The 24708-nt window shown below is 41.9% G+C and overlaps 1 protein-coding gene across 1 annotated transcript in view; it reads left to right on the top strand.

Moving 5' to 3' along the window:
• Positions 1–383: 383 nt before the first annotated feature.
• The window catches only part of LOC140723819 (uncharacterized), a 245928-nt gene continuing 221603 nt past the window's right edge, over positions 384–24708 (top strand). The window contains exons 1-3 of the mRNA XM_073038356.1: positions 384–427; positions 5478–6907; positions 16668–17125. Coding sequence (XP_072894457.1) covers positions 5848–6907; positions 16668–17125 — 1518 coding nt within the window. The 5' untranslated portion in view covers positions 384–427; positions 5478–5847. The remainder of the gene's footprint in view (positions 428–5477; positions 6908–16667; positions 17126–24708) is intronic.

Genomic DNA, 24708 nt, shown 5'->3' with positions numbered 1-24708 from the left:
AGACTGTGTATTCCTCTGCTTAGTTGCTGCCTGAACTGCAGAGCTCCTTCAGTATTGTGTGTGTGTGCGTCTTTGTGTTTCCAGCAACTGCAGAATCTCTTTTGTTTCACATCTGCATTTGTAAGGGGAGTGAACTTTGGCATTAGATACAACGAAATGCCTGTTGATATTGAGTATATCGTTTATGGGAGTCGCTTTCTGCGTTAAGAAAGCTGCTGAGTTTTCTACACACAAAAAAAAACTGAGATATGGACATGAAACCGAAGCTTGCAGAACTTTTTAATGGCACCGTGACTACCCATAAAGCCGCGCGATTAAAATTTCGCTGTTGTTTGAAGCACCGATCAAATGCGCAGGCGCAGGGTTGCTGCCGTCTCCGATAACTACGCATGCGCGCAGTATACAAAATGTCGGGAGGAGCGGAAAGGTAAGGGCTTTTTCGACTCTAATTGACTGACAATTGCTGTGAGAACCGGAGACTGTGGCCCGCAAACTCGGCACAGACCAGGTCTTTTTCCTCTCTCTCAGCCCCACGATCCGTACGCGGGCCCCGGGGAGCTTCCGGCTAATCAGGGAATGGGAGCAGATAGATCTCACAAACAGAGCTGAGCTCGAGCAATCTGAATGCAAGGAATAGGAACTCGGAAAAAGAGAACAAAATCTTTCTATCAGCTGTTGAGAAAATCACCTTTGTTCTGCCTCCAACCGCAGCAAGAGAAAACCGCAGCTGCTGGAAATCCGGAGGAATTTCACACAAAATGCCGGAGGAACTCAGCATTAGTACTCTTTCCCATAGACGCTGCCCGGCCTGCTGAGTTCTCCAGCATTTTGTGTGTGTTGCTTGTTCTGGAGTTTTCTACACGTAAGGATATGTTTTGACCTATTCTGTCTGGGTACATAATGATATCAAACAACTTTGCCCTGGGCAACAAGTAGCTTTCAGATCACAAATGTGCCAGACTCCAATGAGACAGACTACTTGCCCTTCCCTTCATATTCATTGGCATCACCAAGTTCATCACCGTCAGTCACCTGAGGGAGGGTTCAGGGGAAATATGTATGTCCAATACAGAAACTGGTGTTACCTGTGTGTATTGTGGTGATGCAAAAATTGCTGGAGAATTTGCAAGTGGAAAGAAGGGGAGTGATATTTGGAAGTCCGACTTTTTAAAGCATCATTTAGCAAGAAAATTGCATACAGTGACATGCAAAAATTTGGGCACCTTTCTGTTCCTGTGAATAGCTAAGCGAGTAAAACAAAGACCTGATTTCCAAAAGGCATAAAGTTAAAGATGACACACTCTTTAATATTTTAAGCAAGATTACTCTTTTGTATCCATCATTTACAGTTTCAAAATAATAAAAAAGGAAAAGGGCCTGAAGTGAAAGTTTGGGCACCCTGCATGGTCAGTACTTAGTAGCAACCCCTTTGGCAAGTATCACAGCTTCTAAATGCTTTCTGTAGCCAGCTAAGAGTCTTTCAATTCTTGTTTGGGGATTTTTGCCCATTCTTCCTTGCAAAAGGCTTCTAGTTCTGTGAGATTCTTGGGCCGTCTTGCATGCACTGCTCTTTTGAGGTCTATCCACAGATTTTCAATGATGTTTAGGCCGGGGGACTGTGAGGTCCATGGCAAAATGTTCAGCTTGCGCTTCCTGAGGTAGTCCATTGTGGATTTTGAAGTGCATTTAGGATCATTATCCTGTTGTAGAAGCCATCCTCTTTTAATTTTCAGCTTTTTTACAGACGGTGTGATGTTTGCTTCCAGAATTTGCTGGCATTGAATGGAATTCAGTCTTCCCTCTACCAGTGAAATGTTCCCCGTGCCACTGGCTGCAACACAAGCCCAAAGCATGATCAATCCACCCCCGTGCTTAACAGTTGGGAGAGGTGTTCTTTTCATGAAATTCTGCACCCTTTTTTCTCCAAACATACCTTTGCTCATTGCAGCCAAACAGTTCTTTTTTAACTTCATCAGTCCAGAGGACTTGTTTCCAAAATGCATAAGGCTTGTTTAGATGTTCCTTTGCAAATATCTGAAGCTGAATTTTGTGGCGAGGGCACAGGAAAGGTTTTCTTCTGATGTTTCTTCCATGAAAGTCATAGGTGTCCCTGCCTAGCACTCAAGCGTAGGTATCCCTGCGCAGTAGAGCAGTGCACCACCACTTCAGAGTCGGCTAAATATTCCTGAAGGTCTTTTGCAGTCAAACGGGGGTTTTGATTTCCCTTTCTGGTAATCCTACGAGCAGTTCTCGCAGAAGGATTTCTTGGTCTTCTAGACCTCAACTTGACCTCCACTGTACCTGTTAACTGCCATTTCTTAACTACATTACGAACTGACGTAATGGCTACCTGAAAATGCTTTGCTATCTTCTTATAGTCTTCTCCTGCATCATGCATTTTAATTTTCAGAGTGCTAGGCAGGGACTTAGAGGAGCCCATGGCTCTGATTGTTGGGACGAGGTTTGTGGAGTCAGGGTATTTATAGAGCTTTGAAATTTGCAACATCTGGCTTTTCCTAATGAAGACTGTGAACATGCCATTGCTCTAACAAGCTAATTAAGGTCTGAGACCTTGGTAAAAGTTATCTGAGAGCTCAAATCTCTTGGGGTTCCCAAACTTTTGCATGGTGCTCCTTTCCTTTTTTTTTCCACTCTGAAATTGTAAAAACAAAAGTAATACTCTAATCTTGCTTAAAATGTTGAAAATAATGTTTCATCTTTAACTTCATGACTTTTAGAGATCAGTTCATCTTCTCAGGACTTTATTCCTTGGAATGTCGAAGATTGAGGGGCGATTTGATTGTGAAAGAGGGGCAAAGAATGGTGTAAATTCATTTTGCAATCTTTTTTACTGATTTCCAAATAAAGAATATACAAATCAGAAGAGGAGTTTAACAAGTAGGTAATATAAAAGACATATAAACAGCAATAGTAAAAACAAAAATTATATAATATCAAAATCAAATAAGTAAAATATTATGCTGTTATATATACAATGGTAAAAAAAACTACAACTCCTCATAATAATCATAAAAAAAGGATTGGAGATTTTATTGATAAGGAAAAAAAACCCACTAACTAAACTGAAACAAAAAACAAAAAAAAGAAAGAGAAAAAAAAGGAAAGAAAAAGACAGATTGGGCAGTCCAATTGAGGATAAAATTAAAGAAAACAGAGAGAGAAAAAAAAACACATCCTTCCAGTCATCTCCAAACCATCATGGATAAGGATTTTCCCCAAAGAGAATTTAAAAAATAAATAAATAAAAATAAATTAAATCATGTGAAAATATTGAATAAAAGGTCGCCAGAATTGTTCAAAATTAAAGGATGGATCAAATGTTCGGCTTCTAATTTTCTCCAAGCTTAGACATGACATAATGGAGGAGAGCCAATAGAAAACAGTAGGTGGGTTAGATTCTTTCCAATGTAGCAAAATAGCTCTCCTAGGCAGTAAAGTTGAAAAAGCCATCACATGTTGGGTGGAAGCAGACACTTTGCTTGCTTCCTCTGGAATAATCCCAAAAATTGCTGTAAGTGGATTAGGTTGAACATCCATATCTATAACTTTAGATAATATTCCAAACACATCCCTCCAAAAATGATTTAAACTTACACATGACCAAAACATATGAGTTAAAGTAGCCATTTCTGTGTTACATCTGTCACAAATAGGGCTTATATTCGGAAATATATGCACCAATTTATCTTTGGACATATGTGCCCTATGTACTATCTTAAATTGCATTAAGATATGTCGTGCGCAGATAAATGAACTATTGACTAAATAATAAATTTTACTCCATTGATTATTTGAAAGTGAATGTTGAAGTTCTACTTCCCAGGTACGTATCATTAGGCGACATGCGAGCATTCATTAACTGTTTATAAATGATAGCTACTAATCGTTTTTGAAAAGGTTTAAACTGAAAAATAACATAAGCCAAATTTGAACAGCAGGCCAAGGGGTAATACGGTAAAAAATCGCGTAAGAAATTCCTAACCTGTAAATACCTGAAAAAATGTGTATTAGAGATATCATATTTATCCATTAACTGTGAGAAAGACATTAAACAGTCTTGTAAAAACAAATCTAAAAAAGTTTTAATTCCCTTAATCTTCCATGTTAAAAAAGCCTTATTTAAAGTTGATGGTATAAAAAAGAAATTAGAATAAATATTACGAGGAAGTAAAGAATCATTTAATTTAAAAAATCTACGAAATTGAAACCAAATTTTTAAAGTATGTTTAAGAATAGGGTTAAGAGCTTGTCTACCTATTCTGGAGAACAAAAACGGAAGAGGAGCTCCTAATAAAGAAGCTAACGAAAACCCCATTACTGAATTTTCCTCCAACTGTAACCATGAAGGGTGATCTTGGTCGTCTGTATCATAAATCCAAAAAGTAATATAACTAATATTAATTGCCCAATAATAAAATCTAAAGTTTGGTAAAGCCAGTCCTCCATCTTTTTTGATTTTTGTAATGAAAGTTTATTTACTCTAGAGCTTTTATTATTCCAAACCTAAGATAAAATCAAAGAATCTATTTTATCAAAAAATGTTTTTGGAACAAAAGAGGCAACTGCTTGAAATATATATAAAAATTTCATTAGAATAACCATTTTTATAGCATTTATTCGACCTGTCAATGACATCAACATAGGTGACCATTTAGAAAGCGCCCTTTGAGTATTTTCAACTAAAGTGAAGGTGTAAATTCAAGCTGGCTTTTACCACTGATTGATGTGGGACTACAACCAGTGGCCATGGGTTAAGCGTGAAAGGTGAAATGTTAAGGGGAACATGAGGGGAAACTTCTTCACACAGACGGTCATCCGGGTGTGGAATGAACAGCCATCATGAGTGGTGCATGTGAGCTCAATTTCAATATTTAAGAGGTTCGTATAGGTACCTGGATGGTAGGGATATGGGAGTGGGCAATTTAAATAGTTCAGCACAAACTAGACGGCCCAAAGGGCCTGTTTCTGTGTTGTACTTTTCTACAAGAACCTGAAATATTACAAAAATTCACTCTAAGATCTTTTAACAGCTGTGTGGACCAACCATTCATTTTAGCAGGATTTTTTTTATATGGCTTTAAAATTGTGGCACTTTAAGTTAATAATACATAAAAGAAGATCCCAGCTGCATGTCAAGAAAGATTGTTTGCGTGAGACTGTTTCAGTTACTGTGGGGCCAGGCACCCATGCAGCTCAGCAGGAGCAGGGAATAATACCAATGGAGAGAGTCAAACTGAGCCAAGGCACAAATTGGAGACAGCAGAAATGCCCCATTCTTTTAGAGACAGGAAGAGCATCAGGGAATTGATGGTCATTCCAGATACCAGCACTCTGCCCAGTCAGGAGATGATTTCTCTGTCCAACTTGGGTAGAACCTCACTGTAACTGCAACTCAAGTAATCTCATCTGTAATGTTGTCCTACACCCATTGATGGATTTTATAAATCTTTTTACAGGTTAAAAATGAGAAGGAATTTGTCTCCAGGAATCTCAAACATGGCATGCCAGTTTTGTTGTCTCTGTCTAGATGTTTAAGAAATGGGGCAAGGGATTCAATCGACCGTTCTTCATTTGACCAACCGTCATTTTACACAGGAGAAAGGCTGTTCACCTGCTCAGACAGTGGGAGTGGATTCACTCAGTTATCACAATTGAAGCTACATCAACAAGTTCACATTGGCCAAGGCCATTCATCTGTTCTGTGTGTGAGAAAGGATTCAGTCGGTCTTCCCTCCTGTGGACACACCAGTCAGTTCACACCACACCGGGCAGAGGTTGGCCATCTGCTGAACTTCTGGGAAAGGATTCACTCAGTCATCTGACCTAATGGCTCACCAGCAAGTTCACACCAGGGAGCAGCTGTACACCTGCTCAGTCTGTGAGAAGAGATTCACTCACTCTTCCACGCTATGGAAACATCAGCGAGTTCACACTGGGGAGAAGCCGTACACCTGTTCAGTCTGTGGGAAGGGATTCACTGAGTCATCCACCCTACTGGTACATCAGCGAGTTCACACTGGGGAGAGGCCATTCACCTGCTCAGTCTGTAAGAAGAGATTCACTCGGTTATCCCACCTCCAGAGTCATCAGCGAGTTCACACTGGGGAGAGGCCGTTCACCTGCTCAGAATGTGGGAAGGGATTCACTGAGTTATCCAACCTACAGAGTCATCAGCGAGTTCACACTGGGGAGAAGCCGTTTACCTGCTCAGAATGTGGGAAGAGATTCACTGAGTTATCCAACCTACAAAGTCATCAGCGAGTTCACACTGGGGAGAGGCCATACTCCTGCTCAGAATGTGGGAAAGGATTCACTGAGTTATCCACCCTACAGAGACATCAGCAAGTTCACACTGGGGAGAAGCCATTCACTTGCTCAGTCTGTGGGAGGAGATTCACTCAGTTATCCACCCTACAGAGTCACCAGCGAGTTCACACTGGGGAGAAACCGTTCACCTGCTCAGAATGTGGGAAGAGATTCACTCAGTCATCCACCCTACAGAGACACCAGCGAGTTCACACTGGGGAGAAGCCGTTCACCTGTTCAGTCTGTGGGAAGAGATTCACTGATTCATCCACCCTACAGAGACACCAGCAAATTCACACTGGGGAGAAGCCGTTCACCTGCTCAGTCTGTGGGAAGGGATTCACTCAGTCATCCACCCTACAGAGTCACCAGCGAGTTCACACTGGGGAGAAGCCGTTCACCTGCTCAGTCTGTAGGAAGAGATTCACTCATTTATCCAGCCTACAGAGACATCTGCAAATTCACACTGGGGAGAAGCCGTTCACCTGCACAGTCTGTGGGAAGGGATTCACTCAGTCATCCACCCTACAGAGTCACCAGCGAGTTCACACTGGGGAGAAACCGTTCACCTGCTCAGACTGTGGGAAGGGATTCATTTATTTATCCAGCCTACAGAGACATCAGCGCGTTCACACCGAGGAGAAGCCGTTCATCTGCTCAGAATGTGGGATAGCATTCACTCAGTCATCCCAACTGCTGGCACACCAGTCAGTTCACAATGGGGAGTGGCCATTGTTATGAATCGCTAGGTTTCGTTTGCTGTAGGCTGTCATTCTGAGAGAGAGATATTAAGGTGATTCAGTCTGATTTGCAGCTTGTTTAGTTTTAAGCGAGGACACAGACACTCAAGAGTCAGACGGAGATGAAAGAGGTAAAATGGAAGGATGAAAACCAGGGAACTAATGGCCAAGGATCACTGTTTGGAACTTTCCTATGCCCACAAGGGTGGATTAATCATCGATTCACCGTACATCGAATGTGTGGTTGTCACCTCGTTTGATCCATAGGAGTGGATCTGATTTGGGGTATCCTGTGAAGACTGCTGATGTGTTAACCCTTGCCTGGGTGTGGTGTGGTAATTCACTTGAAGATGATACCCCTTGTGACAAGTCACTTTGTGTGATAATTAGTATGTGAGATTTTGGAATGATGACAGATAAAATCTACAGCGACTGTTCTCTCATTTTGCCACCATGGAACCTGAGGAATTTGACATAATTGCCTTCTCTCAACATTTACCCTGGATTACAAATATCTCTCTCATCACCTATTCTGTGGATAAATTGAACTTGCCTACTTTACCATCTCAAGACTCTAAGCCTTGATTCCCCCGAGCTCAATAGTTTGGGCAACACACACAAAATGCTGGTGGAACACAGCAGGCCAGGCAGCATCTATAAGGAGAAGCACTGTCGACATTTCGGGCCGAGTCCCTTCATCAGGACTAACTGAAAGGAAAGATAGTAAGAGATTTGAAAGTAGGAGGGGGAGGGGGAAATGTGAAAGACAGAAGACCGGAGGGGGTGGGGTGAAGCTGAGAGCCGGAAAGGTGATTGGCAAAAGGGATACAAAACTGGAGAACGGACAGCATCATGGGACGGGAGGCCTAGGGAGAAAGAAAGGGGGAGGGGGGCACCAGAGGGAGATGGAGAACAGGCAGAGTGATGGGCAGAGAAAGAGGGAACAAAATATCTAAATATATCACGGATGGGGTGAGAAGGTGAGGAGTGGTGTTAACGGAAGTTAGAAAAGTCAATGTTCACGCCATCAGGTTGGAGGCTACCGGTAGATAAGGTGTTGTTCCTCCAACCTGAGTGTGGCTTCATCTTGACAGTAGAGGAGGCCATGGCCTATTCTGCTTTGATAGTTGATGAAGCAGCTGATTATGACATAGTGAAACAGGCTGTGCTCAAAGCTTACGAGTTGGTCCCAGAATCACACAGGAAAAAATTTGGAAATTTGTGAATCAGACTTATCTGGCATTTGCTTCTCAGAAGTCTGTGTGTTTTGACCACAGGTGCATGTATAAAAATATAAATGATGATTTCACAGATAGAAAGAGTTGGTTTTAATTGAAGAATTCGAAAGGTGCGTCCCTGATGACATAAAGACATATTTAAATGAAAAGGATGCTGCCACTTTGCAGGAGTCTGCTAGATTAGCAGATGAGTTTGCTTTAACTCCTAAGGTTAAGTTTATCCCGAATAAGAGCTTCCAAAAGAGTAGCAGGGATAACCAGGGCAAACCAGAAATTAAAGTTTGGACTAGTGATAAGAGTAAGGATGAAGGGAAGCAGTTGAAGGAGAAATATTCTGGTCTTACTTGTTACTGTTGTAGGAAAGCTGGTTATGTGATGGCTAATTGTTCTGTCCTGAAGAAGAAAAATGAAAAGGAGGCAGTCCCAAATGCCTGTGTTCAGTCTGTTGAAGCACCTATAAACCCACAGGGTTCTGAACATTCTGTTGAGGCTCAGTTAAGGTCTGAGTTAAGAAAGGATTCGAACATTTTATGTCAGATGGGATTGTATTAGTAAATGAATGGTCAACCCCGGTACCAGTGAAAATTCTTCGAGTTACTGGGGCTCCTCAGTTACTCGTTCTAGGAGGCTGTGGTGGCCAGTGCTATAATATTTGCTGTTGTGTGCTGGGGCAGCAGGCTAGGGTAGCAGTATCAACAAACTCATAAGGCCAGTGATGTTGTGGGGGTGGAACTGGACTCTCTGACGGTGGTGTCTGAAAAGAGGATGCTGTCCAAGTTGCATGCCATCTTGAACAATGACTCCCATCCACTCCTTAATGTACTGGTTAGACACAGGAGTACATTCAGCCAGAGACTCATTCCACCGAGATGTAACACTGAGTGTCCTAGGAAGTCATTCCTACCTCTGGCCATCAAACTTTACAACTCCTCCCTCGGAGTGTCAGTCACCCAGAGCCAATAGGCTGGTCCTGGACTTATTTCCACTTGCATGATTAACTTATTATTATTTAATTATTTATGGTTTTATATTGCTATATTTCTTCACTATTCTTGGTTGGTGCGGCTGTAACCAAACCCAATTTCCCTCGGGATCAATAAAGTATGTCTGTCTGTCTGTACGTTAGACAGTGTTCTAAAGTTTGGTAATGAGACTGACACTGCTGAGGTAAATCTTATTAAAGGCATTGGGGGCGGCATGGTTTCCGTGCCATTGCACAAGGTAACTTTACTGTCAGGATTGGTTTCGGGACCTGTTAAGATCAGATTATGCTCCAGTTTACCGGTGGGAGATATTACTTTGCTGTTAGGGAATGACCTGGCAGATGGTAAAGTTGTTCCTGCAGTGCAGTTGACAACTAACCCAACCACTGACGACCCACAGATGGATTTTAACATTTATCCTTCCTGCACAGTAACTTGAAGTATGGCTAAACAGTCTGCTGACGCAGACGGTTCTGTGCAGCATGATTCTGATACCCATGATAGCCAAAATCGGGATGCAGGTTATGAAGACCAGTCAGGGACTTTTCTGCCTTCATTGTTTCAACAGGATTCAGGTAGTAAGTCTGATGAGAAAGATTTATCCCTGTCTAGGAAGGAGTTTATAGCAGAACAGAACGAAGACCCTGATATTGAAGCTTTAAAAGAAACAGCTCTCTCAGATGATGAGATTAAGAAAGTGCCAGTAGGGAAAACCCTGAACATCCTCTACATAGCACCATCCAGAGACAGAGAAGCAGTTTCAGCGACAGGTTACTGTCGATGCAATGCTCCTCAGACAGGATGAAGAGGTCAATACTCCCCAATGCCATTAGGCTTTACAATTCAACTGCCAGGACTTAAGAACTTTTTTTTAAAGCTATTATTAATGCTTTTTGAGTTAGTGATTTAGATGCATATCATATTATTACTGAGTTAAGTATTGTATGTAATGAGTTTTTGCTACAACAAGTGTATGGGACATTGGAAAAAATGTTGAATTTCCCCATGGGGATGAATAAAGTATCTATCTATCTATCTATCTATCTATCTATCTATCTATTATCTCAAGGATGGAGTGCTAATGAGGAAGTGGAGGCCACCTGCTGTACCTTCGAGTGAGGAATGGGCAATTGTTCACCAAGTTGTAGTTCCTAAAGTTTATAGGACTGAAATTTTAACTTTGGCCCACAGTATACCCTTACGTCGACATTTTGGAGTGAATAAAACTAAACAGGATTATCAAAAAAATGTTACTGGCCTAATTTGAGGACAGATGTTGTGACCTTTCGCAGAACCTATCACACTTGTTAAGTTGTGGGTAAACCTAATCAGGTCACCCCAGTGGCCCCACTGCAGTCTAAACCTGCATTTGGTGAGTCCTCTTCAAAATTTATAGTGGATTGTGCTGGCCCTTTGCCAAAGACTAAAGCTGGCCGTCAGTATCTGCTAACTATTATGTGTACTGCATCCAGATTCCCAGAGGCAATACCTCTCAGAAATAATAAAGGTAAAACTGGCGAAGGCTATTACCAAGTTTTTTTTTTACTTTATTTGGTTTGCCGAATGAAATCCAGTCTGATCAAGGAAGTAATTTTACATCTGGGTTATTCCAGCAGGTAGTTTATGAACTGGGAACTAAACAAATTACAACATTTGCATACCATCCAGAATCACAAGGGGCTTTGGAAAGATTTCATTCTGCCCTCAAAACAATGATTAAGACATATTGTGTTGAAAATGGAAAAGACTGGAATGAAGGAATACATTTGCTTTTGTTCACAGTAAGAGAGTTGGTACAATAATCACTGGGATTTACTCCATTTGAACTTGTACTTGGTTGTAGAGTGAGGGGACCTTTGTCCTTGTTAAAGGAACAATGGATTGATGGGGATGTACCTGTTAAATTGTTAGACTATGTTTAGATCTGGATCTGTTGTTGTTTGTCATCTATATCTGTAATCTGGATGATAGTGTGGTTAACTGGATCAGCAAATTTGTGGATGACAACAAGACTAGGGGTTTAGCGGACTCCGAGAAGACTATCATGGCTTGCAGTGTGATCCGGACCAGATGGGAAAATGGTTTTAGAAATGGAAAATGGAATTTAATGCAGACCAGTGTGAGTTGTTGCACTTTGGTATGACCTACCAAGGGAGGTCGTTCACAGTGATTGGTCGGGCACGGAGGAGTGTTGTGGAAGAAAGGGACCTGGGAATACAAGTCCTTAATTCACTGAAAGTGGTAGATAGGGATGGAAAGAATGATTTCAGCCCATTGCCTTTAATGAACCAAAGTACTGATAACAATAGATGGATGTTATGTTGACTTCTAGAAGACATTGGTGAGGCCTAATTTGAAGTATTGTGTGCAGTTTTGGTCACCTACCTACAGGAAAGATGTAAAAGAAGTTCAGAGATTTCAGAGAAAATTCACAAGGATGTTGCCATGTCTGGAGGACTTGGGTTATAAGGAAAGATTGAACAAATCAGGACTTTATTCCTTGGAATGCAGAAGATTGAGGGGAGATTTGATTGTGATATGGAGGCACAGATAGTGTTAATGCAAACTGGCTTTTTCCACGAAGATTGGGTGGGATGACAACCCAGAGGCCATGGGTTAAGGGTGAAAGGTGAAATGTTAAGGGGAACATGAGGGGAAACTTCTTCACACAGACGGTTATCCGGCTGTGGAATGAGCAGCCAGCACAAGTGGTGCATACGAGCTCGATTTCAACATTTAAGAGGTTTGTGTTGGTACCTGGATGGTAGAGGTGTGGGAGTGGGCTGTTTAAATAGTTCAGCACAAACTAGATGGCCCAAAGGGCCTGTTTCTGTGTTGAAATTTTCTATGATTGTGACAAGAACCTGAAATAATACAAACATTCACTCTAACCCCTTTTGACAGCTGTGTGAACCAACCAGTCATTTCAGCAGGAATTTTTCATATGGCGTTAAAACTGTGGCACTTAAATTAAATACGGAAGAACAGAAGGGATTAGGTATGCCTTTTACAGTGAAGGAGGTTGAAGAAGCTCTGGGATCACTTCAAAGTAATAAATCTCCAGGAGAAGATGGTTTTCCACCTGAATTTTATAAAAAGTTTAAAGATTTATTAATTTCTCCCTTTATGGAGTTAATACATCAAGCGGAAAGAACGCATAGACTTCCAGAATCTTTTTCAACAGCTATTTTAATAGTATTGCCAGAAAAAGATAGAGACCTTTTAAAGCCAGCATCATATAGACCTATTTCTTTATTAAATACTGATTATACAATTTGAAAACAATAAAAAAGTTTAAAAAAAATCTTATCTAATAGATTATCTAAATGCTTATCAAAATTAGTGCATATGGATCAAACAGGATTTATCAAAAATAGACAATTGGCAGATAATGTAACCCGGTTAATTAGTATAATCCATTTAGTGCAAAAGTGGGAGGAAACGAGTGTGGCAGTTGCTTTAGATGCAGAAAAAGCATTTGAAAGATTGGAATGGGATTTTTTATTTAAGGTATTGGAAAAATATGGATTAGGAACATCATTTATAAAATGGATTAAAACCTTAAATACTAATCCCAAAGCTAAAGTAGTGACAAATGGTCAAATTTCGACACCATTTCAGTTAACAAGATCAACTAGGCAAGGTTGTCCATTATCACCTGCTTTGTTTGTGTTGGCAATAGAGCCATTAGCTGAATTAATTAGAATGGACCCAGATATTAAGGGTTTCAGAGTTAATCAGGAAGAATACAAGATTAATTTATTTGCTGATGATGTTCTACTTTATTTAACGGATCCATTGCATTCATTATGTAAATTATCTTATAGATTAGAAGAATATGGGAAAATATCAGGTTATAAAGTAAATTGGGATGAAAGTGAAATTTTACCTCTTACTAATGGAGATTATAGTCAATGTCGATTAATAACTCAATTTAGATGGCCGGCAAATGGTATAAAATATTTAGGTATAAGAGTTGATAATGATATAAAAAACTTATACAAATTAAATTATTCACCACTTTTGAAAAAAATTCAGGAAGATCTTGATAAATGGATGGCATTACCAATAACATTAGTAGGTAGAGTAAATACTATAAAAATGAATATATTCCCGAGACTACAATATTTATTTCAATCATTACCAATACAATTACCCCAGAAGTTTTTTCAAGAGTTAAACAAATATGTGAGGAGGTTTCTCTGGAAAGGTAAGATGTCAAGAATATCGTTGGAAAAATTGACATAGAAATTTGATCTAGGAGGGTTACAACTTCCAAATTTTAAGAATTATTATAAAGCAAATCAACTTAGATTTATTGCATCTTTTTTTGAGAAAGATAAACTGGCATGGATTAGAATAGAACTAGATAAAATAGGAGAAAACGTACCAGAAGATTTTATATATAAATGGGAATCTAAATGGATACGGGAAAAGAAAGAAGCTTCTATATTAAAACATTTGATTAATTTATGGAATAAGATAAATGTTGATGATGAGACAAAAAAATCTTTATAAGCAAAGAGATCTTTAATTCAAAATAGACTTATTCCTTTTCCAATGGACAATCAACTTTTATATAATTGGTTTCAAAAAGGGATTAGATACATAGGAGATTGTTTTGAAGGAGGTATATTAATGTCATTCGATCAATTAAAGAATAAATATAAAGTATCAAGAAACACTTTATTTTGTTACTTTCAACTAAGGGCTTATATAAGAGAAAATCTAGGTTAAACAATGTTATTGCCAAAATCTAATGAAATAGAAATTTTAATTCAAAAAAGAAATATTAAAAAATTTATATCTTGTATGTATAATTTGATTCAAAACCAGGCAATTAAACAAGGAGTCCATAAGTCAAGACAAAAATGGGAAAGTGATTTGAATATTGAAATTGAAGAAACAAATTGGTCAAGAATATGTCTTGATAGTATGACAAATACAAAAAATGTTCGGTTAAGATTAGTGCAATATAACTTTCTACATCAATTATATATTACACCACAAAAAATAAATAAATTAAATCCAAGTTTATCTGATCAGTGTTTCAGATGTAACCAAGAAACTGGTACATTTTTACATTCTACATGGTCTTGTTCTAAAATTCAACATTTTTGGACAAATTTAAGAATTTTACTGGAACAAATTACCGGAATCCAACGTCCTCATAATCCAATATTACTTTTATGAGGTGATATTGAAGGGATAAAACTGAAACTCAAACTAAATAAATATCAGAAAGAATTCATAAAAATTGCACTGGCAGTAGCCAAAAAGGCTATTGCAGTTCCTTGGAAATCAGATACATATTTAAGTATAGATTGTTGGAAGAAAGAAATCTATGGCTGTATTCCATTAGAGAAAATTACTTATAATTTAAGAGATAAATATGAAACATTTTTGAAAATTTGGTGCCCTTATTTACAAAAGACAGGACTAAATATATAGGTGCTCTGAAGATGAAACAATTGGTTACTTGGGGAAAGAAATAAATATACATACTAAAGTTATTAAGAACTCCATGGAGCATGTGGAGATCTTCCAACAACCAGGCACTTTCTTTTTCTTTCTTTCTAACTTTCTCTTCTTTTGATATAGGGAAGTTAGAGGGGAGGGGGGAAGGGATATATACATTTTTTTCCACACTTGTAATTACTTAAAAACACAATTAAATATATTTTTTTAAAAAACTGTGGCACTTTAAGTTAATAATACATAAAAAGAAGATCCCAGCTGCATGTCAAGAAAAACTATTTGTGTGAGAGTGTTTCAGTTACTGTGGGGCGAGGAACCCATGCAGCTCAGTGGGAACAGGGAATAATACCAATGGAGAGAGTGAAACTGAGCCAGGAGACGGCAGAAATGCCCCATTCTTATAGAGACAGGAAGAGCATCAGGGATTTGATGGTCATTCCAGATACCAGCACTCTGCCCAGTCAGGAGATGATTTCTCTGTCCAACTTTCGTTGAACCTCACTGTAACAGTGTGATACCAGATCACACCTTGACAACTCAAGTGATCTCATCTGAAATGTTGAACTACACCCATTGATGGATTTTGTAAATCTTTTTACAGGTTAAAAATGAGAAGGAATTTGTCTCCAGGAAGCTCAAACATGGCACGCCAGTTTTGTTGTCTCTGTCGAGATATTTAAGAAGTGGAGCAAGGGATCCAATTGACCATCCTTCCTGCTGAGACTGTGGGGAAGGATTCACTCGGTCATTTGACCAACTGGCTCGCCTGTAATTTACACAGGAGAAAGGCCTTTCACCTGCTCAGACAGTGGGAATGGATTCACTCGGTTATCACAATTGAAGGTACATCAGCAAATTCACACTGGGCAAGGCCATTCACATGTTCTGTGTGTGGGAAGGGGTTCAGTCGATCTTCCCACCTGTGGACACACCAATCAGTTCACACCACACTGGGCAGAGGCTGGTCATCCGCTGAATTTCTGGGAAAGGATTCACTCAGTCATCTGACCTAATGGCTCACCAGCGGGTTCACACTGGGGAGAAGCCATTCACCTGCTCAGTCTGTGGGAAGGGATTCACTCATTTATCCCAACTACAGAGTCACCAGCGAGTTCACACCGGGGAGAAAGCGTTCACCTGCTCAGAATGTGGGAAGAGATTCACTCGCTCATCCACCCTACAGAGACACCGGCGAGTTCACACTGGGGAGAAGCTATTCACCTGCTCAGTCTGTGGGAAAGGATTCACTCATTCATCTCACCTACAGAGTCATCAGCGAGTTCACACTGGGGAGAGGCCGTTCACTTGCTCAGTCTGTGGGAAGGGATTCACTCGGTTAGCTAACCTACAGAGACACCAGCGAGTTTACACTGGGGAGAGGCCGTTCACCTGCTCAGTCTGTGGGAAGAGATTCACTCATTCATCTCACCTACAGAGTCATCAGCGAGTTCACACTGGGGAGAGGCCGTTCACTTGCTCAGTCTGTGGGAAGGGATTCACTCGGTTAGCTAACCTACAGAGACACCAGCGAGTTTACACTGGGGAGAAGCCGTTCACCTGCTCAGTCTGTGGGAAGGGATTCACTCATACATCCCACCTACAGAATCACCTGCGAGTTTACACTGGGGAGAGGCCGTTCACCTGCTCAGTCTGTGGGAAGAGATTCACTCATTTATCCCAACTACAGAGTCACCAGCGAGTTCACACTGGGGAGAAAGCATTCACCTGCTCAGAATGTGGGAAGAGATTCCCTCGCTCATCCACCCTACAGAGACACCAGCGAGTTCACATTGGGGAGAAGCCATTCACCTGCTCAGTCTGTAGGAAAGGATTCACTCAGTCATCTACCCTATTGGTACATCAGCGAGTTCACACTGGGCAGAGGCCATTCACCTGCTCAGTCTGTGGGAAAGGATTCACTCAGTCATCTACCCTACTGGTACATCAGCGAGTTCACACTGGAGAGAAGCCGTTCACCTGCTCATTCTGTGGGAAGGGATTCACTCAGTCATCTACCCTACTGGTACATCAGCGAGTTCACACTGGGCAGAGGCCATTCACCTGCTCAGTCTGTGGGAAAGGATTCACTCAGTCATCTACCCTACTGGTACATCAGCGAGTTCACACTGGAGAGAAGCCGTTCACCTGCTCATTCTGTGGGAAGGGATTCACTCAGTCATCTACCCTACTGGTACATCAGCGAGTTCACACTGGGCAGAGGCCATTCACCTGCTCAGTCTGTGGGAAAGGATTCACTCAGTCATCTACCCTACTGGTACATCAGCGAGTTCACACTGGAGAGAAGCCGTTCACCTGCTCATTCTGTGGGAAGGGATTCACTCAGTCATCTACCCTACTGGTACATCAGCGAGTTCACACTGGGGAGAGGCCGTTCACCTGCTGAGAATGTGGGAAAGGATTCACTCAGTCATCCCACCTACTGGCACACCTGTCAGCACACAATGGGGAGTGGCCATTGTTATGAATCCCTAGGTTTTGTTTGCTGTGGATTGTCATTTTAAGAGAGAGAGAGATTAAGAAGGCAAATGTGTCTGACTTGCAGCTTGTTTACATCGCGTGCAGCTTGTTTAGTTTTAACCGAGGACACAGACACTCAGAGTCAAACGGAGACGAAGGAGGAAAAATGGAAGAATCGAAACCAGGGAACTAGTGGCCAAGGGTCACTGTTTGGAACTTTCCTTTGCCCACAAGGGTGGGCTAATTATCGATTCACCGTACATCGAATGTGTGGTTGTCACCTCATTTGACCCATAGGAGTGGATCTGATTTGGGGTATCCTGTGGAGACCACTTATGTGTTAACCATTGCCTGGCTGTGGTGTGGTAATTCATTAAGATGATACCAATTATGACAAGTCACTTCGGGTGATAATTAGTATGTGGATTTGGAAGGATGACAGATAAAATCTACAGCGACTGTTGGTATCAATTTACCACCATGTAACCTGTGGAATACGACATAATTGCCTTCTCTCAACATTTACCCTGGATTACAAATATTTCTCGCTCATCACCTATTCTGTGGTTGAACAGAACTTTCATACTTTCCCATCTCAAGACTCCAAGCCTTGTTTCCCCCGAGCTCAATAGTTTGGGAGTTATATTTATACACATAATACTCACGAGGAAATCTGCAGATGCTGGAAATTCAAACAACACACACAAAATGCTGGTGGAACATAGCAGGCCAGGCAGTATCAATAAGGACAAGAACTGTCAACGTTTCAGGATGAGACCCTTCGTCAGGACTAACTGAAAGGAAAGATACTAAGAGATTTGAATGTAATGCGGGGAGGCGGAAATGCGAAATGATAGGAGAAGACTGGAGTGGGTGGGATGAAGCTAAGAGCTGGAAAGGTGATTGGCGAAAGTGATACAGAGCTGGAGATGGGAAAGGATCATCGGACAGGAGGCCTCGGGAGAAAGAAAGGTGGTGGGGAAGCACCAGGGAGACATGGAAAACAGGCAAACAATTAAATATGTCAGTGATGGCGTACGAAGGGGAAGAGGGGCATTAACGGAAGTTAGAGAAGCCAATGTTCATCCCATCAGGTTGGAGGCTACCCAGCTGGTATGTAAGGTGTTGTTCCTCCAACCTGAGTTTGGATTAATTTTGACAGTAGAGGAGGCCATGGATAGACATATCAGAATGGGAATAGGACATGGAATTAAAATGTGTGGCCACTGGGAGTAGTCTGTTGCTGCTGGTTCGTTTCTAAAGCATTACGGTTTGTAAGAAAATGGGTCCTGCGTCTGGGATATGAACAAATTTAAGGATTGATTTAATATCGATTTCATTGGGGAAATCCCTTTTGATTTATTTGTGTGTGGAAAATCAGCAGCAATGGATGTTGATAGATATCTGGAAATGTGAACCTCTCAGGCATTAGAGGACACCAGAAGGATTGAGTATTGCTAAAACGTTAATACTTGCTAAGGTGAAATTGACAATGAGGAGGGCACAGGTGCAGAGTGTAATAGCTGAACATTATGTATCTGAGGGTGTGTTTAAAGTGGAGGAGCTGGAGGTGTTTCCTGAAAGTAAACCTCGTGAGCTTGAGCTCCAGTACAAGTTAGAAAAATTAAAGATGGATGCTGCGGAAAGGCAGAGGCAGTTTCAGGCTGGAGAGGCAGAAAAGCAGAAAGAAAATTCTCTTACAAAGTGTAATTAAGGGGAAGGCTTAGCAAGCCTATTGTGCTTTGACAGTTGCTGAAGCAGCTTATTATTTATTTATTTATGCTGCCCCCAATCATCGCCACTGGGCTATAAATGTGCAGGAGCAGTGTGTGGTTCAGTGCTTTGCTCAAGGACACACACGCTGCCTCAGCTGAGGCTCGAACTTATGACTTTCAGATCGCTAGTTAAACACCTTAACCACATGGTCACGCGCCACACATTATGACATAGTGAACCAGGCTGTGCTCAAAGCTTACGAGTTGGTCCCAGAAGCAGACAGGCAAAAGTTTAGAAATTTGAAGAAATCTGTGAACCAGACATACGGAATTTGCTTATGAGAAATTTGTGTGCATTGACCGCTGGTGCACATCTGAACATGTAAATGATGATTTTAACAGCTTGAAAGAGTTGGTTTTAATTGAAGAATTCAGAGGGTGCATCCCTGATGACATAAAGACGTATTTAGATGGAAATGATGCTGCCACTATGCAGGAATCTGCTGGATTAGCAGATCAGTTTGCTTTAACTCATAAAGTTATGTTTACCCTGAATAAGAGTTTCCAAAAGGCACTTGTCAAGTTGTGGGTAAATCGAATGAGCTCAGCCCAGTGGACTATACCTGCATTCGGTGAACCCTTTTCCAAAGTTATAGTGGATTGTGTTGGCCCATTGCCAAAGACTAAAGCAGGCCATCAGTTTCTGCTAACTATTATGTGTACTGCATCCAGATTCCCAGAGGCAATACCTCTCAGAAATATTAAAGCTAAAACTGTGGCGAAGGCTCTTACCAAAATTTTCAGTTTATTCGAATTGCCTAAAGAAATCCAGTCTGATCGAGGATGTAATTTTACATCTGGATTATTCCAGCAGGTAGTTTCTGAACTGGGAGCAAAACAAATTGCATCATCTGCATACCATACAGAATCACAAGGGGCTTTAGAAAGATTTCATTCTACCCTCAAAACAATGATTAAGACATATTGTGTTGAAAATGGAAAAGACTGGGATGAAGGAATACATTTGCTTTTGTCCAGATGAAGGAATACATTTGTTTTTGTCCACAGAAAGAGAGTCAGTACAGGAATCACTGGGCTTTACTCCATTTGAACTTGTATTTGGTCACAGAGGGACCTTTGACCTTGTTAAAAGGAACGGTGGATTGATGGGGATGTACATGTTAACTCGTTAGGCTATGTTTTGAAGTTCAAAAATAAACTACACCAAGCTAGTAGTCTAGCGAGACAAAACTTAAAGATTTCTCAAAACAAAATGAAGTGTTGGTTTGATAACAGGGCTCGCGAAAGAAAATACCAGGTGGGAGATAAGGTGCTTGTCTTATGTTGACGAATCCACTTCAGGTGAAATTCGTATGACATAGTCTCCCAAATTAATGATGTGAATTATGTTATTAAAACACCCAACTGACTTGAACTAACACAGGTGGTACACATAAATATGATAAAGCCTGTTTTGACAAGCAGGTACCATCTGTGTGTGTTGTTGTCAAAACAAATGAAACTGGCAACCCTGAGAATGAAACAATTGACTCGTCTGAGACTTTTCACAAGCCAAACATGGTCCCAGTTAGGCTAATGAACTCGGTTGTTCCAGAAAACATTGCTAACAAGTTGTCTCATCTGCAGCCAAAGCAACATCCACAGCTGAAGGAATTAATTCTGAAGTTTAAAGATTTATTTCCCGATGTCCCCAAGCAAACCACGGTCGCAGTACATGATGTAGATGTTGGTCAAGCCAAACTGATTAAACAACACCCATATAGCATGAACGTAGAAAAGTGTAAACTGGCTGACCAGGGAATTGAGTATATGCTGGAGAATGGTATTATTTGGCCTTCAAAATGAGATTGGAGTCACCCTGCATTATTGTGCCCAAACCTGATGGTAGTGTTAGATTTTGCACTGAATATAGAAAGGTAAATGCAGTAACAAAAACAGATGCCTATTCTATCCCTAGAGTGGATGATTGCATCGATGAGGCTGGAAAACCCAATTTCTTACAAAGATTGATTTGTTGAAAGGGCATTGGTGTGTTCCATTGACGGACAGAGGTAGAGAAATTTCTGCGTTTGTGACACCATCTGGGTTGTATGAATACAATGTTTTGCCTTTTGGAAGGAAAAATGCTCCAGTAACATCCCAGAGAATGATTGATTTTGTAATTCGAGGGTTAGAACACACAGATACCTATATTGATGACTTAGTTACAGGGAGTGGCACTTGGGAAGAGCATATCTCTGCAGTAGAAAAGCTATTTGACAGGCTTTCCTAGGACAACCTTACAGTTAACTTGGCTAATTGTGAATTTGGCCATGCCAGTGTGACCTGTCTTGGCTATGTTGTAGGTCAAAGCACGTTGGCTCCTGTTCAGGCAAAAGTCCAGGCAATTTCTCAAGTTCTTATTCTGACTGCTAAGAAGGCTATTAGAAGGTTTCTGGGAATGGATAGATGTTACCGTAAGTTCTGTAAGAACTTTGCTGCTATCGCTCTGCCTCTGACTAATCTCCTGAAGAAGGGTGAAAAGTTTATTTGGACTGAGCCTTGTCAGAAGGCATTTGATTGATTGTTATCAGTATTTGAGATTAGGCCAATCAATGTAGTGCTGTCAGCAAAATTTAATTAGCAGATTGGAGCTGTGGGTGGCAACAGAAGTCATGGGTGCACAGAGAGTAAAGGAGGGGGCCAAAGTGACAACCCTGTGGGGTATGTGTGCTGAGGGTCAGAGAGACAGAGGAGATGGAGCCCACTCTTACCACCTGCCGGCGATCTGACAGGAAGTCCAGGATTCAGCTACACAAGGCAGGGTGAAGGCCGAGGTCTCTGAGCTTCTTGTCGATACTTCACGCCTTTGTATGGCTACTGCTCTGCCCATGACTGCAAGGAACTGCAGAGAACTTTGGAGAGCAGAGAACATCAGAGAAACAAGCCTCCACTCCATGGACTCTTCCTACACTTCCCCTCCCTTGGAAAAGCAGGCCATGTACTCAAAGAACCTCATTACCCGGACATTCTTGCTGCAAACCCGCTCCCCCATCGGGGAAGAGATACAAAAGCCTTAAAGCGCGTAACACCAGGCTAAAGGATGGCTTCCTGTCTGAAGTTACAAGCCAAATGAATGATAAAATGGACTCAACCTCACAATGTAACTCGACGTGACCCTGCACCATATGTCAATCTGCACTGCACTTTCTCTGCAGCCATAATGCTTTGTTACAGTGAGTGTTTTGTCGTATATCAGCTCAATATACTGTTGTAATGTATCTGTCTGTGTGGATGGTACGTCAGGCAAGATTTCCACTGTAGCTCAGTACATGATGATAATAAACAAATTTCCCATTTTAATTGTGTGGAAATATTATACAGACTGAGCTTCTGCTCTGGAACCTCAGAAGGAAACTGAATTGTTGTCATTTCTGTGGAAAGCAAATATATGGAAAATGCTTCAATCTCACATTACGATCTGCGGTAACTGGGATCAGGTGACCGGTGGTGGGTCTCCCATATCAATATCAGAATCAGGTTTAATAGCACCGGCATATGTCATGAAATTTGTTGTCCCTGCGGTAGCAGTAGAACCTAATTCATAACAATAGTTTTTAACAATTGTGATTTAAAATAAGAATATACATATATAGTACAAAAATAGAAAAAAAATAAAGATATAATAAACTATCTTAATTGTGTGGAACTATTTGACTGACTGGGTTGTTGCTTTGGAAATTCTGAAGAGAAGCTGAATTAAACTTTTCACATTTATGAGCAGCTCAGATAAATAGAAAAGGCTAAATTCTCACATAAACGGGTCAGCCACCCAGAAACATCGGCTGCACTTCAGCACCTCAAAACAGTGGAATGAAACATGCAGAAACTATTGCAGAGAAAAAGACATTGTCCACCCACAACGAGAGGACGTGACAGATCCGGATCTCACTGACTTGTCTGAACGGGGAAAGGTGAAGCTACACGTACACGTAGAGCAGTGACCCGCAGATGCTGCAGATCTGCGGAAAAAATATGAACGGGAAACGGGATCAGGTGACGGGTGGAGGGTCTCCCACCTGAACCGGTGACTCTGCTCCTCTCCCCTCACACGCTGCCCGACTCATCCACCACATTCCCCACATTATTCCATACTTACCCCAGATACATGATTATTTTTCCACACCATATCTTCCCCGATCCCTTTCCCTCCACCCCCAGGTCACAGAGTCACCGGCTCAATTCCCATCCCGGTCCGAAACATAATTCAGACCCAAACAGGAAATGTTCACATTTCATTTAAATCAGTTCTGTGTTTATAAACACTAATTTCTATTCACATTCCTCCGGAGCCTTGCTGGACAGGAACACTGAAACATCAAATGAGAAACAGCAGGAGGCCATTCAGCCCCTCTAACCATCAGCAAGGTGGCGGCTGTTCTCCCATCTCAGCCACATGTTTCTGTCCGATCCTCATTTCCTCCATCCCTTCGGTCTCCACACTTCTGCCGGCCTCTGTTTTATGTGAGGACAATCACTGAGTCTTCACCGCCCTCTGTGGTGTGAATTTACAGATATTCACCACCCTCGGAATGGAGACATTTCCCCTCATCTCAGTCCCGGACAGTCCATCCCTGTTTCAGAGACTGGGATCCCTGGTTCAGCCGGTGTTTGCCCCACAATGTGTTGAATCCCTCTGCTCGACACCACCGTGGGCTCAGACATTTCCACAGATGAGCCCCTCCTGTCCCCACCGGGACAAACATCTTGTCCGACCCCCTCTCACCATCTTCATCCTTTCAATAAAATCCCCCCGGGGAACCGGCATCAAACCGACGGGCCGAGCGGTCTCCTCCTACCTCTCAGCGATGCATCAGACTCTGGACGGAGGAGACGCTTCACAAACGCCCCAACTTCCCTCGGAGGGAAATGGAAATAAATCAGAAAGCGGACATTTACTTTGAGGGTTTCTCCGCTCAGAGGAGGCCGTCGGCGCTCGAGCGGGAGACGAACTCAGCGGGGGTAACGCCCACTCGGCTTGTCCGCCTCCGCGACTGGTTGTAACCAGTGATTGACATCGCTCCGCACCAATGGAAATAGCGCAGCTCCTGAATCCTCTGTTGACAGCGGTGGGGGAAGGGCTGGTCATGTGATTATTAGCCCAGCCATTCAACCGATAAAGCTCGAGCACAGCAGCGCGTGGGTGACGTAAGACACCGCGCACGTGAGGGCAGATCCCGGTGTGGGGAGCCCATGTGTGACGTCAGGCGCGTGGGGAGCTGTGTCTGACGTCACCTGTGTGCGAGCGCTGGCATTTAATGGACCTTTCAGTGGGACAACGACATTAATCACGGGTTTCATCACTGAATCCAGTGTTGTGGGATGTAAAGTCCCCTGTTATGTGTCCGGCTGTGCCGTGTTGTTGGTGGAGTGGGCAGCGTGGTGTTTGTCTCGATTCGGGTCACAACACCAGAATTGCCAGCGGGGTCCACACGCAGTGTATTAGTCAACAGAAAACCTCTCGTCCCTGCAGTCTTTGTCTCCTGGTAAACTCGACACCCTGACAGTGTGGACCATAGATACCCCTTCCTCTCAGAGTCAGGGAATCACTCAGACAGCTGATCGCTGAGAGGAATTATATTTATTGGTCATTAAAGTTCGCCCAGATTCGTTTGGACGGATTTGATGTGGAGTTCGGAGTGTCACAGTGAAAGGGCCGGACGGTCGATCTCTCTCCGTTGTCCAAACA

Source organism: Hemitrygon akajei, unplaced genomic scaffold (assembly GCF_048418815.1).
Source record: "Hemitrygon akajei unplaced genomic scaffold, sHemAka1.3 Scf000139, whole genome shotgun sequence".
In the NCBI taxonomy this organism is placed as follows: domain Eukaryota; kingdom Metazoa; phylum Chordata; class Chondrichthyes; order Myliobatiformes; family Dasyatidae; genus Hemitrygon; species Hemitrygon akajei.
The sequence above is the reverse complement of the archived record's forward strand: the minus strand, read 5'-3'. Positions and strand labels throughout refer to the sequence as shown.